Raw genomic sequence first — 18,534 nt, 5'->3', positions numbered from 1 at the left:
TAACATCTGAGGTCATCAGTCCCCTTGAACTTAGAACTACTTAAACCTAACTAACCTAAGGACATCACACACATCCATGCCCGAGGCAGGATTCGAACCTGCGACCGTAGCGGTCATGCGGTTCCAGACTATAGGGCCTAGAACCACTTGGCCACTCTGGCTGGTGAGAGTGACAGTAAGAAGAGACAGCAGCAGTAAGGAAGGACTGAGATATTAGCAGTAACAGAGAGCACGAGGCAGATAGTGTCAGTGAGAACAGATTATTATTGTAGTTGTAGTGGTAGTAGTAGTAGTACAGAAAAGAGGGGACTGTGGCTGTTACACAGGAGGCAATGACAGGGAGACACAAATAGATAATGAGGAGGAGGAGATTAGTGTTTAACGTCCTGTCGACAACGAGGTCAGTAGAGATACAGCGCAAGCTCGGGTTAGGGAAGGACGGGGAAGGAAATCGGTCGTGTCCTTTCAATGGAACCACCCCGGCATTTGCCTGAAAGGATTTAGGGAAATCACGGAAAACCTAAATCAGGATGGCCGGAGACGGGATTGAACCGTCATCCTCCCGAATGTGAGTCCAGTGTGCTAACACAAATAGATAATGACAATGTTACATACATTGAAGGTGGAGGGGGGTGGAGGAGACAGGAAAGGAATGAGAAGGAATTACTACTGCCAACTGCATTGGGACATTGCAGAATCTGTGGCGCTGAGCAAAAATGTGTGCCAGACCGAGATTCAAACCCAGGATCTCTTGCTTACTAGGCAGTTACGTTAATCAATGTGGCATCCATACAAAGTGTTTATCGCGATTGTGTAGACTATATCAGCACGCCTCTCACCAGACCTACATTCCCACCTAGCACCGCCTACCCACAGTTCTCAACCGTGTCCTCCATGCTCACTACTTTTGAGATTCCCACAGGTGGTCGAACATTGTTGTTCATCCATGTTGCAAGTGGTGGATTCACTGCCCATCACGATGAATAGAATTAATTATATGACCATGTGGTGTCTGTTCTTTCTGGCATGTCTACTGTGGTAATCTCAAAAAAGCACGCATAGAAGAAACGAACGGGAACTGCAGATAGGTGGCACTAGGTGGCAATTTGGATCAGCTGAGAGGTGTAACAAGATAGTCTGTGCAATTGTGATAAACACTTGTCTGGATAGCACAGTGGTTAACGTAACTGCCCAGTAAGCAGGAGATTCCAGGTTCTGTTCTTTTGGACATGACCAAAAGAATAGACACCAAACTATCATCTAATGACAGTGAGTTGAGCAGAATGAGTGAGTGAGTGAGAAAGGATGGGTATGTGCAACTTATCACAATGGACTAGTGAGTGAGAGTGAGTTACAGTTAGGGAAGCTAGCAGGAGTGAGATGAGTTGTATATTAAAAAGAGTGTGATTGTTTTTGCGTGCCAAAGTTTTTGTGCCAATTTTTAAACGTTGTGAGAAAGGTAGAATGAGGAAGCTGGTGTTCTACTTTTCGCTCAGAGTCCTTTAAATGAACAGGAACATACTTGTACTTTTTGTGCTCCAATAGCAGCATTTTTTTGCTGGTATACGTCTACAGCATAATAAAATCAATCCAAGTGTAATTCCACCAGCTCGTGAGAGCACATTGGAAGCAACACCAGCCTACAGAGAAACAGAGCTACCATAACAATCACAACTGCAGAGCAGCAGCCATGAGGATTTGGCTGCCCCATCCTCCCCTTCCCAGAGAGCCTTATTTGATCACCATCCTCTCACTACAAGCATTCATGCTTGAGCATATGCCTGAACACAGGATGCTCAAATGAGTATGAAGGAGGAATATTCTCCATTCTGTGAACCTCTCGATGATGTTTACGTAGCGGTATTGTGGTACTAACATTTGCTTTCATTTGCCACAGATCAAGAGCTGCCAAGTGCAAGTTATTCCAACATAGATGTTTCTGTACATGTGGATAAATCTCCTGTTAATGATGATGAAAATGGCATTCGAACCATGCAATTGAAGGTGGTGGTACATGATGGTACCCAATAATGTATAAAATCTTCCACTATACATCCCTAAATAATTTTGATAGTCACCTGGATAATTGTCCAGCAGCTCTTAATCAACAGAGAATGACTGTGACTATACCTGTCCTCCTCTGGAGCTGAGCTTAAGTCTCAAATCAGATCATTTATTGATTTTGTGATGATCTTAACTACATATATTATGTACTATGTTATTCAGTGAAAAACAATAGGGTACTCCTGTAAAGGCCATGAGTGAACTATATTCAGGAAGCATTAGATAAGTAGCAAATTACACATGGAATGCACTCATATCTTTTAGGGTTTTGAAAGCCCTTTTACAAAGCAAATAAGCAGTTAATTGGCAGACAATTACAGACCCAAGGTTATGTCAGCTGCTTTTCTCATTGAGGGGGATTTCATGTCCTGAAATGTTGGAAATAGTGAATGTAAAACTAAACTAAAGCTAGAGCTCTTATCCACCTGGAGATTATTTGAAACACTGCAATACTCTACTGGATGTGGTAAGCTGTTGCCTTCATCCCAGTTATGAGCTGACTGACCCAACCAGTTGTAAGTGGACCTACAGTGCCAGAACATAACTGTTAGTTTATGGAATCATGGTTTGTGACATGTGATTAGAAAAAGGCAAAGGTTATTTCAGACTGTAAGAAGAGTTGCAGGAAATACATACAGAACTAAAGACCTATCTAGCTGTTGTCAAAACCTTGTAGAATGATTTTGTGTAGTTATTTGATGGCTCTTTCTGAAACCAAACAGTTCCTCAGCAAGAATAAAAATATATACCACAACCACAGACTCAATGAAACTTTGTTTGTTCTGTTCACTCTAGCGCTGACTCAATGCAGTCAACCATTATGATGTAGTTATACTGGTGTGTGTGGTGTGGAAGAGGCAGGGGGCATAATGCGTAGTTCTGAAAATGGACTTGTTTGAAAGTTACCAAAGTTCTCAGTCTTCTCAATGTGCCTTTCAATGATTCAGTGCTTCTACTATTCAGTGAGTTGTTACCTTGCTCCTTAAATAAATATAAACAATACTATATACTACAACTGAATGGTTGACGTGGATGGGAACAAAGGAGCCATCATTATTATAGGTAAGCAAAACAAATGCTGTCTTTCCTAATGAAGAAGTGACAAAAAGCCAGTGTCTATGGAAAGATCTTATGAAAATTAAAGTTTCCATAGCTGCATACTTGTGTGTTCCCAACAATTATTCAGAGCACAATGGCCATAAAAATATATTAACAAATGTAAGGCGCTTAATGGCAATAGGCTTTGAGAGGTTTGTTCCCATTGAGATCATGTTGTTTCCATTTCTTACACACATTACAACTCTATTCTCTTTCGTTCTGCCCTTATTCCACACAAGTGTACATCTGCACCACTGTTGAATAAAAACAGTTTTCCAGACCCAAAATGTGTTTCATACACTGCTTTCAGTTCATTACAAACACTTCACTAAGGATATAACAAAGTTAATAGTTCGAAATTAATCAATGTAACAACAACTGCTTCAAGTAAAACATTACCTGGGGCCCAATGATGAGTTGAACAAAGATTTATTATTTTTATGGAGAGTCCCCTTAAGCATTGGATACACAAAGGTCTGACACATTAAAGGAGGCATGCTTGGATGGCCGAAATCAATAAGGCAACTGGTGATGACAGCAGAAAATCCTGTCTCGAGTCCTGGACACAGCACCAGTTTTCACGCACTGCTTTGTATGAATATCAACATGGTATCTCAGTATTCTTACTTGTGTTTTTATACAGATATATATGGAATTTTATGAATATAAATGTATATGCTAAAACTATTTCACCAGCTCAAAGACAACACTTAAATCCATACAGTGTATTTTGCCCCCTATTCCTCATTTTCCACTAAGAGCTTCCTTTGTTATTGTGAGTGTCTTGTTTATATTTTCTGCACCAAAAATCTAGGTGCTAATGTGAGGAGACACACTCATTGAAACTTCCTGGCAGATTAAAACTGTGTGCTGGACCGAGACTCAAACTCGGGACCTCTTTGCCTTTCATGGGCAAGTGTGAGGACGGGGCATGATTCGGGCTTGGGTAGCTCAGATGGCAGAGTACTTGTCTGCGAAAGGCAAAGGTCCCAAGTTCAAGTCTTGGTCCAGCACACAGTTTTAATCTGCCAGGAAGTTTCATATTAGCACACACTCCACTGCAGAGTGAAAATCTCATTCTAGACACACATTGGTTATCCATCCAATCACATTCACCACAACTCAGTCATACTGTAACAGAGCTCAATTCCACAGTCACATAAATTCTAGAATTACCTCTTGATTCGCCGTCTCCTCCCAATCTTCTTTTAAATTAACACTGGTTGGGTAGACTTGGATCTGTGGTACCAGTAAAATAAATGTAATGAGTATATTCAAGCAGTCATGACTTCCACATATTTGATAAAGCCGCAACTTATTTTAAGTCTAAATATGGTACTTAAGAATTAATCACTAATTCTGATCAGTGCACTTTCCTGAGATAGAAATTCACAGTGACAAAGTCCCTAAGGTGTATTTCAATGAACAAACAAAAATTTACATGAATGATTAATGACAACATACATAAAAATTTATAAAAGTCTTGCAGTCCAGCCTTCTATCTATGCCAGTATTTTCAAACATATTTTTCAGTTTCATGATCTTTGCATGTAAATAATAGTATTGCAGTCAAATCGAAGAATACAACCAGAATTTTAAATACTATAATCAACATCACTCATACAAAATGGAAAGGCACAGTCATAACCTTAACCCTTGAACAAGTGTGCTGTATTTCATAACACAAGTGGATGCGCTGTGTGCTTTGTACACAGGTAAAGAATAGCTGTCTTTATGTAACCAAGGTAAACATGTATGAGCAAAATATGGTTTAATCTTAGTTCAATTCAACAACAATGAAATATAATAACATAATACGATCTAAAGCACTGTTTAATTGTACAATAAGGACAGAAACTTTCATTATATCACTCTCTTGCCACAGACAGGTGTCACCACACAGTAATGACCCATTCAAACCATTAAATAGTGCAGCTGCATCACAGCCAATGGCTTATTCAATCATTAATATCTCTTAGACAAGTCTCACATTTACATATTGTGAACCTAGCTCATAATGCGAGTCATTTTCTTGCACGGATTGTAATTTTTTCTTGCCTAGCCCCGTTTATTTTATATTACTGCGGCTCACTTGAACATATGACAACAATTTATTACCATGTTAGCTGAAGCAATAACGAAAGAATAGGTATGGGCTCACAATTGTGAAACGGCAACAGAATGATGCAAAACAATTTCATTGTGGTTGATACACTTTATACACCACCCACTCAAAGGTAAATACCAAATTCAACATTTTACAAATTCCACAACTCTTACAAGGTAACTTTGGTTTTCTGTCAATCAGTCATATACCTTTGTTTGAAATATTTAAATGGTATGTATTAAGTAGGGAGAGAACCTTAATTAACTTCACTTTGTAGAATTTTCTTGTTCTTGCAGCCAATACTTTGAGATGTCAATGTCTGTCTTATTTCTGGCAGCCCATTTGTGACTTGCTGCTTGTCTGTCAACACATTTTTTATTGTTGAACCAGACAAAACCTAGTATATGAGAGGGACAGTGCTCCATACGACCCACTCACACATAAGTGGTGGTGGTAATTTTGGCTGTGGAGTGCTCAACAGCACGCTCATCAGTGCCCGATGGAAAGTCAGCATGTCATTTTTGTGTGGAGGAGGGGATGGAGATGAAGGCTATCCCCACATGCCGAGTAGTTTATAATATATTGAAGTCCGCCCCCCCCCTCCCCAGTACTCTAGGGATGAGGCTCGACAACTCATACAATTACAGAAGCTGTGTAACACTTGTGTCCGTATCAGTGAGAATGCAGGGCAAATCTTGAGCCAAACTGAGGGCTGTCCTAATGTCAGTATACAAGACACACACAGCCAAATTTTATTGAGCGGAAAGTTGGACATCATAAATGTCACAGAGTGGTGGCTCCTCCTGCTGGAGCAGGAAACCAGGGCTATATCTTACGTGCAGTCTGGTGAGCAGCACTTTCTTCTATTGGCATGGTTGGCATGAAATCCACCATGCCTGTGTGGTCAATTTGAGTGACCGCAATTTGTTTTCTGCCATCTCCAGTCATTCAGTTTCCCACTGATGCATAATTCATCTGTCAGATAATGATACAATGGCATGCACAGGACATGCATCTTTGGCTGCTTTGCTGGCTGTCATTTCCCTGTACCCTGATGCATCCAAGTACCCAGCAAAATGTCACCTCCTTGCCACAGGGTTGGAGCCACTGTGAGAAGTCATGATGAGCTGAATCAACTGCTCTATGGAATACATTTGATGGACCGCCAGTAGAGCACTGAGTAAGTCAGAGCAAATGAGAACTCTTGGACGCAATACCTGCAAATCTGCTCAGGTGCTGCCACAATGCCATCCAACTCCACATCATAATTTGCAAGTTGTTCCAGAAGATGTACTTTGTAAACTGTATCAGTGAAAACAGCTGAACAGCCAAGATCACTCATCTGCTGGGATCCATCTGTATACATAATGATAAAACTGTGGGCTGTACTTAAAATTGAAGCAAACAGAATTGTAAAAATGTAAGCTGGAGTACTAGTTTTCTTCTACTGTGTCAAGCTTAAAATCACTTTGGGCCCCTTAAGACACCAAAGTGGCAGTTTGTTCCACCCCGGCTGTTTGAGGTCTGATACATCCACATCTCTCAGACATTCAGTTGCATGCATCCCAAATGGCTTGGTGACATGGAGCAAATCCTTTAACAACCTCTCAAAGTTGGGGTGGATGCTGCACCATATGCTGATGACTGAGACAACGCTATTATTTTCGGGGCCTGTTGAGCCAAAGTAGGTACTGCCAAATCCTGGGTAGTGGTTGACCACCATCTGCACACAGACTTTGAAGTGGTCAGGTCCAATAGGCTCTAGATGATATCCAAATGCCCTCATGGTGGATGCATTAAACATCTTGAGATAGGACATATGGGCTAATCCCTAAGCCATGCTGTTGTAATCTAACCATGATCTAACAAATGCTCTGTACAAATGCAGGAGGCAGACTTGTCAACTACCCACACCTTTCCGCTAATGCATTTTAAAATATTCAATGACCTGAAGACCTCCGAAATCCAGTGTTTCAGGTGCACCAGCCACATTAGAAACAAACAGTAGACCCAAAAACCATGCAGTATCCTTAAAATGTATAATATTGTTCCACATTGTGAGCTCTCATTGGCTAAAACTTCAACAAGCGTGTTTAAAAGTGACATGTGTAGTCTTATTTGGTAACCCATTTTCTTAGCCCAAGCTCTCAGCCTCCTCCTGGTCAGCTGCAGTTGCCTTGCTGTCATTATAAGATCAGAGGAAGAGTACAAGATTGTGAAGTCATCCACGAACAAAAATCTCCTGGCTGAAGGAGATGCCACTGACAGGGATTGCAAGTAATGTGACACTGAGTACACTGCCTTGGGGACTTCATTCTCCTGAACATAGCAATAAGACAACAAATCTCCAATTCGATATTGAAAGCACCTGTCCTTGAAAATGGATTGGATAAGATGTGGCAGACATCCACACAGTTCCTGCTCACAAAGTTGGCAAAGGATGTTGTACCTTCAAGTGGTGATGTATGCTTTGTGGTCAAAATACACACCAGCCAAGTAGTTTCAACATAGGAAGAATTGCATCGCCATCTCCAGTACAATTAAGTTCTCAAAGGCAGAACAGTAGCACCAGAAACTGTTCTAGGACCAGCACACATGACCTCTGGATTCCTGTAATCTGATGAGATGGTGGTTAATCATGCATTCAAGAGTTTCACCCATACAACTGGTAAAGATCACACATCAATACATGTAACAGTCAGTATGATCCTTGCCTGGTTTCCGTAAAGGAAATGATATTGACTCCTAAGTTGGGGGACCTGTTTGTCAAAACAGATTAGACTGAAATGAGATTAGAGTTTGCGTTTGTGTTTGTCTTCAGAGCACAGAGGACAGAGCATGGCATAATGAATCTGATCTAGTCCTGGAGCAGTGCCTCTGGCCACAGATGGAGTTGATTCCAATTCCCACATGGGGAATGAAAGCTTGTACACCTCTCCATTACATGACAAGTGGAGCCTCCTCATCACCACAGTCTTACCAAGCACTTGAAAAGCAGGAGTTTGTCTGGATGACACAGCGACTGCAAAAAAGTTCAGCTAAGCTCTGAGCCATCTCTTTTGGCGCATCCATCAAGACCCCATTTTTCAAAAAGATTCATAAACTGCCCTTGCCTGAAAAGTGCCTTGTTGAGTCCTAAACTTGAGCAGCGGACATGGACAAATTAATGGAAGTTGCGAATTCCTCCCAGGAGTTCGCCTTCCATTCTGTTATCACTTGTCTCACTTGTGCTTTTGCAAATCTGAAGGCAGATAGGTTTTTGGTGATCGGTTGGTATCTGAATCTTGACAAAGCTGTGTACCTGGCTCTGACAGCCTTGTGACATTCGTCATACCATTGAGGGACAGCTTGTTGTCTGATGTGATTGGTAGACAGGGGACTGGAATCTGCAGCAGCTTGTTGGATCTCACAGATTATGTGGTCCACAACCTCCTGTACACAATCCTGTTGTTTTGAGACGACCTGCTGACTGCAGCATGGCCTACCTGCCATTTGAATCATCCATCTTCGTGCTTCTCCTGTCGACTACCACCCAAGTCGGCAGTCGAATCAACACCACAAAGTGCTCACTGAAAAGCAATTCTGTGCCCACTTCCCACTAAACTGAGTCTGCAATACCTGGGAAGCAAAAAATAAAGGTCAATGGCTGAATGTGACCCTACAGATAATGAAAAGTGTACCATCTGATCAGAGTTCAAAAGGCAGATATCCTCTAAATGGGCAAGATGTTCAATAATTCAACTCCTGAATGAGATTTTCACTCTGCAGCGGAGTGTGCGCTGATATGAAACTTACTGGCAGATTAAAACTGTGTGCCAGACCGAGACTCGAACTCGGGACCTTTGCCTTTCGCGGGCAAGTGCTCTACCATCTGAGCTACCGAAGCACGACTCACGCCCGGTCCTCACAGCTTTACTTCTGCCAGTATCTCGTCTCCTACCTTCCAAACTTTACAGAAGCTCTCCTGCTAACCTTCCAGAACTAGCATTCCTGAAAGAAAGGATACTGTGGAGACATGGCCTAGCCACAGCCTGGGGGATGTTTCCAGAATGAGATTTCCACTCTGCAACGGAGTGTGCGCTGATATGAAACTTCCTGGCAGATTAAAACTGTGTGCCCGACCGACACTCGAACTCGGGACCTTGGCCTTTCGCGGGCAAGTGCTCTACCATCTGAGCTACTGAAGCACGACTCACGCCCGGTCCTCACAGCTTTACTTCTGCCAGTATCTCATCTCCTACCTTCCAAACTTTACAGAAGCTCTCCTGCTAACCTTGCAGAACTAGCACTCCTGAAAGAAAAGAAGTTTCATATCAGCGCACACTCTGCTGCAGAGTGAAAATCTCGTTATGGAAACATCCCCCAGGCTGTGGCTAAGCCATGTCTCCACAGTATCCTTTCTTTCAGGAGTGCTAGTTCTGCAAGGTTAGCAGGAGAGCTTCTGTAAAGTTTGGAAGGTAGTAGACGAGATACTGGCAAAAGTAAAGCTGTGAGGACCGGGCGTGAGTCGTGCTTCGGTAGCTCTGATGGTAGAGCACTTGCCCGCGAAAGGCAAAGGTCCCGAGTTCGAGTCTCGGTCGGGCACACAGTTTTAATCTGCCAGGAAGTTTCAATTCAACTCCTCTAAAAAGAGGAAGTCAAACCACATAGAACATTGCATGCGCTGAAATCACCCATGTGGGTGAATGGGTGGGGCTGTCCCTGGAAGAGGTCTGTCAGTGTACCTGCATCAAACAGATCATGAGGTGAAAGCTACAAGGCAAACACTATGATTTTAACCAATGAGAGAGATTCCACTGAAACTGGTTTTATGCCTGTCATAAGAAGGACAGAGGAGGGGTGTCATCTGACATGAATGAAAACAGCCACAACGCCCTTAGCCCTGTCTCCAGTATCATCACCCTTCCTGTACAGGTGGTAGCGCCTTAATATAGGTGTATCAGTAACTTCAAAATGATTTTTTTTAAGCAAGTTCAGAATGATCTCCTGTTCCAAAAGCTGTAATTCAACATATTAACACAAATGGCAGTAACTTTCTTCACTAAAAGAACTTGTTTTTTCTTGTGACAAAACTTAGTTGCAAAATATAGCTTTACTTTTTAATAAAAGAAAACAGGTTTTTTAAGAAATGACTTTACAGATGGTCCACTTGTTCAATGCAAACACTTTACACAAAATTATTTGAAAGAGGACTAAGAAGGCTGGTGGCTCCGAAGGGGTTCGAAATCGTTTGAATAGTTTAAAACACCAAAAACATTATTTACAAGCCAGAGTTTTAAATCGGAAAAAAGGTTCTTAAAGTTAGAATGCACGCATCAATTACAGTACTTCTCAAACTTACAGCCTTCCATGGTCATAGACCCACTTATTTGTCCTGGTCAGGAAGAAACACATTAGGTGTAGCCCAGCTAGTTTGGAAAAAAAGTTCCTTCTATAACATGCCAAACCTACTATTAGAACATGGCTCGTTTTACACCAACTGTGAAGGCAGTCAAGCTTTGCATGTGTAGTCAATAAGCTCAAAGTTATTAAAGCAAATTACAATGCTTTAAAGCATGTAAAACATTTTCTTTGCAACTTTAACCATTAAAAGTAGGAGGTTTATTGAAATAATCTAGCACTCTGCAAAGCAGCAAAAATTACATCTTTAGAATTACACCAAAAATGGCATCACATAATTTTAGCTCCTTGTGCACACAGTTGAGCAGAGGTTAACAGTATGCAATCAAGTGCAGCAAGAAAAACCTTTACCAGCATTTTGGTTAACCCACAATTAAGACTACACATGCTGCTATTCAATACAACATTCTTCAAACAAAATAGCAGGCTTTACCAAAGTTGCACTTATAGAACCTGCCAAGCATTGGGATTTAAACAGATATTACCCCAGCAAAAGTTCCCCAACACAAGCTCTATATAGTGCAAAGAATTTACACAGCTTTTGTGTTAGACTCAGTAAATTATGCAATAGACACAGGTAGTACTTGTCAGCACAATGGCACCTATGGCGTGAGAAACACCCACACACAAACGTGACAGCACACTTGAGGTACCACAGCTCAACACAAAAGTTGTAAAGGGACACCCAGCAGTTAACCATACAAGAATGATCCTGGATGGGAAAACAGCTTGCCAACCAGATTTAACACAGCTGCAGAGGGCAGTAGTAGAAGTCTTGTCATGGTGATAGGGTGCAGACAGTTGTATTTAGGCCTCTGCATGGCTGCACTGTCCTTCAGATGTAGCCAAGGCCCAGTTACACTATTAATGTGAAGTCTCGCATCACATCATTCATTCAAAAGCATTACTACAGTAATGGGAGCAAGTTCTGCTATTAGTGTGAAGTCTCACATCATATTGTTCCCTCACAAGCATTACTACAGTAATGAGGCAAAACAAAACTCTGGGCTCATATGGCCCACCACCGACCACCGCACAACTAGTACTGCTACAACAACTGATGAGGTCACTGCCCTCTCTTGGTAACCAACGAAACTTTAACCGTGTCTTGCTGCTATGACAGCTCCCTTCAAATCGTTCTCACGTGCCTAAATATGGGATCACAGCCAATCTTACTGCTGCAAAGTGCAGGAAAAAAAGATACACTAATCATTTCAGTGATAAGTGATGGCTCAACCTTCCCTTCTTAAAGCAAAAGTAGGGATGGGTGCCAGCATCTCCTTTGCCTAAGGCCCTATGGTCACTGTGTACCTGTTCCACCATCAACTGGTTCAGGTGCATGTGATTTCTTCACCCTGTCTTGGTACCACAGAAAAACTGTTACCACATTTTGCAGGACCTTATGTGCTGGTCAAGAGGCTTTCACCAGGTGCTGAGCACAGCTGGTGACCCAGCACATAAGGTCCTGCAAAATGTGGTAACAGTTTTTATGTGGTACCTTGACTGCCTTGACTTCGCGCCCAAAAGTTTCTTAAGAACACTTCACTGTCTATCTTATTGGATGCTGCCTGGCTATGCTTGTTATATCAGTCTTTCTCCTGATGATGTACCAGCTTGATGTTGTTCCTAGCTGCCTCCCACTTTATCTCTGTTGCATCTACTTGCTCCATCAACAAATCATTCAATCACCATAAACTGGCCAATCAAGAGTTCAATGAGAAGAACATTAATTTGATGGGAGTGGTCTCATGAGTTTGGTGGTGGGTGGGGTTAAAGGCAAAGGATAGCCAATTGAGGGGCAAATCCCATTGTTTCTGTGACACTAAATGACAAGCGATGAGGGCGGACTTCAGGTTCTGGTTCATCCCTTCTGCGAAAGACAATTGCAGATAATCACGTGGTGTAGCAGCCTGCATTAGCCTGCGATTGAAGCAGGACTGCCTATATTCTTTGGACTTAAATGCAGGCACATTATTCCTCACCACTCCTGCTGCCAACAAACTGAAATTCCACTATAAGGGGAACCGCCATGTACGATTCCCATTTTCAAGAAGGGGGATCGAAGTCACACTAGCTGATACAGTAGCATTAATGCGAACTGCACAGCAAGCTGCCTATCTGGCAAAATTCTGTATGACAAAATAAGGCAGAATGTTGGCCATCATACTGACCCATGATAATGTAAAAATCATATACTTTCGACTTTAACCCAAGACAAATGATCCAACAGGTCTAAAATAAAGCACCACAACACAGTTTTCAGTTAATTTAATGACATCCCATTTGTTGGCTTTAACAATTTTCAATCAAGCTGTCAACATTCAAACTAACCTAGACCTCAGGCTATATTTCACATCAATCTGTGATAATTTTCATTCCAAATAATAATAATAATAATAATAATAATAATATAAAACTGAAATAAATAATAGGTTCTGAGTCATTTTGAGCATGCGATGTCACATTCCAAAGCAAAGCCCTGTATCAGTACATTCTACCACCCTACCACTGAGTTTAATAATCTTGAGTGTATTTAGTTACTTTCTTACTTTTCTTAGGGAGCTGGTTTAGGACTACAGTCGTGATACTGCTGGTCAAATTAATACTAAGTTTATAACTAAGTTTATACAAACTATAATTAAGCATTTTTACAAATATCAAAATGCAAATGGAACAATTTGACTCACGACAGATTGGAAAGGAAACAGAACTGGTCAACACAGATTGTTCAGAAGTAACAAGTTTGTTTAGATTTTCAGATGAAGATAATCTAAATCTCACAAAACTGTATTGTTGTAGAGCCCACTGATGATGCCTTAGAACAGGAACATTCGAAACGCGTATGGGCTAAATATAGTAACTAGCAGCAGGAAAAGGCAGTTTTATTTACATAACAAGTGTTCAGAAGTAGTTTGAGTGGTTAGGTAAGTTCCCTCAGGCATCGCTGACTAATAGCAACCTGTGAATCTGTTTACCTGCTATACCTGACCACCCTCCAAATGGCAGCCCTTAGTCAGATTTGAAGTTACAAAGAAATGTATCCAATAATTTACACCAACAACTGCTTCAGTTTTATATAACACTTGTGCAATTTTACAGACATTATTTATGAGAATGTGAAGTTAATGTAGGAGTCGGCTGTGAACATACATGCCAATATTCAATATGTAGCCTCACGGCTTTTGTCACAAATTTGCTGCCAACACAGACATTCATTCTGCACCCATTCATTCTGCACCTATCAGACTGCATAACTAATAATTAACATCTAATAAAATTTATCTACAGCTGAACTTTTAGTGCAGCTGGTCTTAATGAGGCCACATTTATACATTCAAAGACAGATAAAATGTTGTTGTTGTTGTTGTGGTCTTCAGTCCTGAGACTGGTTTGATGCAGCTCTCCACGCTACTCTATCCTGTGCAAGCCTCTTCATCTCCCAGTACCTACTGCAACCTACATCCTTCTGAATCTGCTTAGTGTATTGATCTCTTGGTCTCCCTCTACGATTTTTACCCTCCACGCTGCCCTCCAATGCCAAATTTGTGATCCCTTGATGCCTCAAAACATGTCCTACCAACCGATCCCTTCTTCTAAACAAGTTGTGCCACAAACTTCTCTTATCCCCAATCCTATTCAATACCTCCTCATTAGTTACGTGATCTACCCACCTTATCTTCAGCATTCTTCTGTAGCACCACATTTCGAAAGCTTCTATTCTCTTCTTGTCCAAACTGGTTATCGTCCATGTTTCACTTCCATACATGGCTACACTCCATACAAATATTTTCAGAAACGACTTCCTGACACTTAAATCTATACTCAATGTTAACAAATTTCTCTTCTTCAGAAACGATTTCCTTGCCATTGCCAGTCTACATTTTATATCCTCCCTACTTCGACCATCATCAGTTATTTTGGTCCCCAAATAGCAAACTCCTTTACTACTTTCAGTGTCTCATTTCCTAATCTAATCCCCTCAACATCACCCGATTTAATTTGACTACATTCCATTATCCTCGTTTTGCTTTTGTTGATGTTCATCTTATATCCTCCTTTCAAGACACTGTCCATTCCGTTCAACTGCTCTTCCAAGTCCTTTGCTGTCTCTGACAGAATTACAATGTCATCGGCGATAACCTAACCTAACCTAACCTAAGTTTTTACTTCTTCTCCATGAATTTTAATACCTACTCCGAATTTTTCTTTTGTTTCCTTTACTGCTTGCTCAATATACAGATTGAATAACATCGGGGAGAGGCTACAACCCTGTCTCACTCCTTTCCCAACCACTGCTTCCCTTTCATGCCCCTCGACTCTTATAACTGCCATCTGGTTTCTGTACAAATTGTAAATAGCCTTTCGCTCCTTGTATTTTACCCCTGCCACCATCAGAATTTGAAAGAGAGTATTCCAGTTAACGTTGTCAAAAGCTTTCTCTAAGTCTACAAATGCTAGAAACGTAGGTTTGCCTTTTCTTAATCTTTCTTCTAAGATAAGTCGTAAGGTTAGTATTGCCTCACGTGTTCCAACATTTCTACGGAATCCAAACTGATCTTCCCCGAGTTCCCATTCTACCAGTTTTTCCATTTGTCTGTAAAGAATTCACGTTAGTATTTTGCAGCTGTGACTTATTAAACTGATAGTTCGGTAATTTTCACATCTGTCAACACTTGCTTTCTTTGGGATTGGAATTATTATATTCTTCTTGAAGTCTGTGGGTATTTCGCCTGTCTCATACATCTTGCTCACCAGATGGTAGTTTTGTCATGACTGGCTCTCCCAAGGCCCTCAGTAGTTCTAATGGAATGTTGTCTACTCCCGGGGCCTTGTTTCGACTCAGGTCTTTCAGTGCTCTGTCAAACTCTTCACGCAGTATCTTATCTCCCATTTCATCTTCATTTACATCCTCTTCCATTTCCATAATATTGTCCTCAAGTACATCGCCCTTGTATAAACCCTCTTATACTCCTTCCACCTTTCTGCCTTCCCTTCTTTGCTTAGAACTGGGTTGCCATCTGAGCTCTTGATATTCATACAAGTGGTTCTCTTCTCTCCAAAGGTCTCTTTAATTTTCCTGTAGGCAGTATCTATCTTACCCCTAGTGAGACAAGCCTCTATATCCTTACATTTGCCTCTAGCCATCCCTGCTTAGCCATTTTGCACTTCCTGTCGATCTCATTTTTGAGACGTTTGTATTCCTTTTTGCCTGCTTCATTTACTGCATTTTTATATTTTCTCCTTTCATCAATTAAATTCAATATTTCTTCTGTTATCCAAGGATTTCTATTAGCCCTCGTCTTTTTACCTACTTGATCCTCTGCTGCCTTCCCTACTTCATCCCTCAGAGCTACCCATTCTTCTTCTACTGTATTTCTCTCCTCCATTCCTGTTAATTGTTCCCTTATGCTCTCCCTGAAACTCTGTACAACCTCTGGTTCTTTCAATTTATCCAGGTCCCATCTCCTTAAATTCCCACCTTTTTGCAGTTTCTTCAGTTTTAATCTACAGTTCATAACCAATAGATTGTGGTCAGAGTCCACATCTGCCCGTGGAAATGTCTTACAATTTAATACCTGGTTCCTAAATCTCTGTCTTACCATTATATAATCTATCTGATACCTTTAGATAAAATGTAGACTATTACAAAATTTTCTTCTAACAACAGTCACAGTAGTAAAAGTATCTTAAAGTTCATTTTCAAACCAATTATTTTAAATCAGTAAATGGGATTACTAGAGACTGGGATATCATCCATCTGCTTTGATCAATGACATCATCACCATGCCAAAAACCCCAGTTTCAAACATATCCAATATGGCAACTAAAACAACAATCAAAACACCTGCAAAAATACAAATACCATGCAAACCAATGCACTGACTGACTGGTATTCCAATCTCCAGTTCACCTATATAGTTCAACCCTAACCCTAAATACCAATAAATCTTAGCCACAACAACAAAAAGTGGTATCCCACTCTCCAGTTCACCTACATAGCTCAAGCCTTGAGTGAAAGTGCACTTATGATGACAGCGGCTTTTCCATTGCTTGTTGCTGCTGGTATGCACAGTAAATTATGGAAAGTGAACATGACTAACAATGAGTCACATAGGACAAGATAGTGACCCATGAGAAAATAAAAAAAACATCATAAGTGAATCATTGGTTTTTAATTAAATTATGGGAGGAGGCAAGTGACTCAACTTTTTTAATGAAATGATAGGAGAACGTAGGCGGACCAATATTTTTAATTAAATCATGGGAGAAGGTAGGTGGATCAATGTTTATTAACAACTGAGTCGAACATTTAATATTTTAATAAACACTGATCCACCTACCTTCTCCCATGATTTAATTAAAAATTTTGATCTGCTTGCTCAATGGTTATGCATGCACCTAAGAATACAGTTTAAATTTTACGACATTCCGTTTTGTATGACAATATTCTGCACAATATACTCCACTATGCCATGATTTCATAGAATCTACATCATGATGACAAAAGCATACTAAATGACACAGTAACATACCTCCCAAACACATCGTTGCCACATAATTAAACCACCAGAGCATGCCCCCTCTTCATACACCACACCCTATTTCATTTCCACTCCATATCAAACACACCGAAGATCAACATCACACAATACATCACAAAACAGCACAACTATGTCACAAGCCATTGCAGACTGGTGGTATCCTAAAACCTAATACACATCTAAATTAATAAATAAAACACAATTCCTTTTCCATACTATATAGGTAATATTATTATGCAGTACCTGCACCTGTACTATCTTTAAATTTACTTATATTGCTAATATTCATCATAGCATCATCTTCATTCTTATCAAAAATTAAATCACTCCCCCTTTCTATGCGTGGTTTGGCACTCGCCAAATTTTAACACAGTGTTGTAAAATGTCATATTTAACATCAACAGATTTCTTTCTTTAAAAAACAAAAAAAGAAAAAAACAAAACAAAAAAAAAACATTAGGCTGAATTACTCTCGGTTCCAGCAACCCAATATGAATTATATTTATTACCACAATATACTGCACGATATACAAGATTACTTACCATAGAGCCTGGTTCAGTGCAAATCTCATCTGTTCCCTCTTTTTTTGTCCAAATCTTTTTCTTGTTGACCATGACTACAGTTTCTGTCCCTGTAAAACAATGAATCAGATACAATCAGTTATACTCAATTTTCAGTCCACTACTGCCTACAGAAAATTAGTCACTACACAGAAAGTAACTTTTAACACTGGGCAAGGATACAGATTCAAATTTCAAGAGCTGAGTTACAACTTTCAGGTTTCAAAGGGTCAGAACCAGGGTTGCCACAAGTTTCCCCAAATAATATCCCCTGATTTTCAGACAAGTTTTGGTATTTTTCCCTGATAAATTTTGATATCTGAAGAGTAAGTAAAGATATGACTTGACAAAAAATGTAAATGACTTTTGTATTTCTCCCCCGTGTGAGCAAAAATCTTAAGCACTAATATAGACATCTTTTGTAATGAACTGTTTGAGATGGTCTATATCATTAAGACCACTTTTGTTGTTATATTTTCAACAAAACAAAACACATTTGGTGAAAAGAACATGCATTTTCTTGGAGTCGCAAGACAGATCTCAGAAATAACCTCATAAAAATGTAGGTATCTCAAAAGAAGTACATAAAGTGAGGAAGAGTTGTGTAAACCAACACTATATGTGACTGCCTGCTATGTTCGTTATTGTCAGTTATCACCCACCTATTATTTTAGAGGTATTGTGTGATTTTTCTTTCAAGAAATATATGAGTACATAGCGTACAAACCACCAAAGACTGCAACAATTTTCTTCTTACTATTG

At 40.4% G+C, this 18,534-nt stretch overlaps 1 protein-coding gene across 6 annotated transcripts in view; it reads right to left on the bottom strand.

The window, feature by feature from the left end:
- LOC126213068 (zinc finger protein 98-like) overlaps positions 1-18,534 on the bottom strand; it is a 99,603-nt gene that overhangs the window by 77,457 nt on the left and 3,612 nt on the right. For 3 of the 6 annotated variants that reach the window (XM_049940656.1, XM_049940651.1, XM_049940655.1), the window contains exons 2-3: positions 17,755-17,843; positions 4,339-4,401 (exon numbers count right to left, since the gene is read on the bottom strand). In XM_049940656.1, coding sequence (XP_049796613.1) covers positions 4,339-4,401; positions 17,755-17,826 — 135 coding nt within the window. In that variant the 5' untranslated portion in view covers positions 17,827-17,843. Of the gene's footprint in view, positions 1-4,338; positions 4,404-17,754; positions 17,844-18,534 lie in introns of all 6 variants that reach the window. The other 3 variants (XM_049940653.1, XM_049940654.1, XM_049940652.1) reach the window with 2 other exon arrangements.

Source organism: Schistocerca nitens, chromosome 11, assembly GCF_023898315.1.
Source record: "Schistocerca nitens isolate TAMUIC-IGC-003100 chromosome 11, iqSchNite1.1, whole genome shotgun sequence".
In the NCBI taxonomy this organism is placed as follows: Eukaryota; Metazoa; Arthropoda; class Insecta; order Orthoptera; family Acrididae; genus Schistocerca; species Schistocerca nitens.
This window is presented reverse-complemented; position numbering and strand designations above follow the sequence as displayed.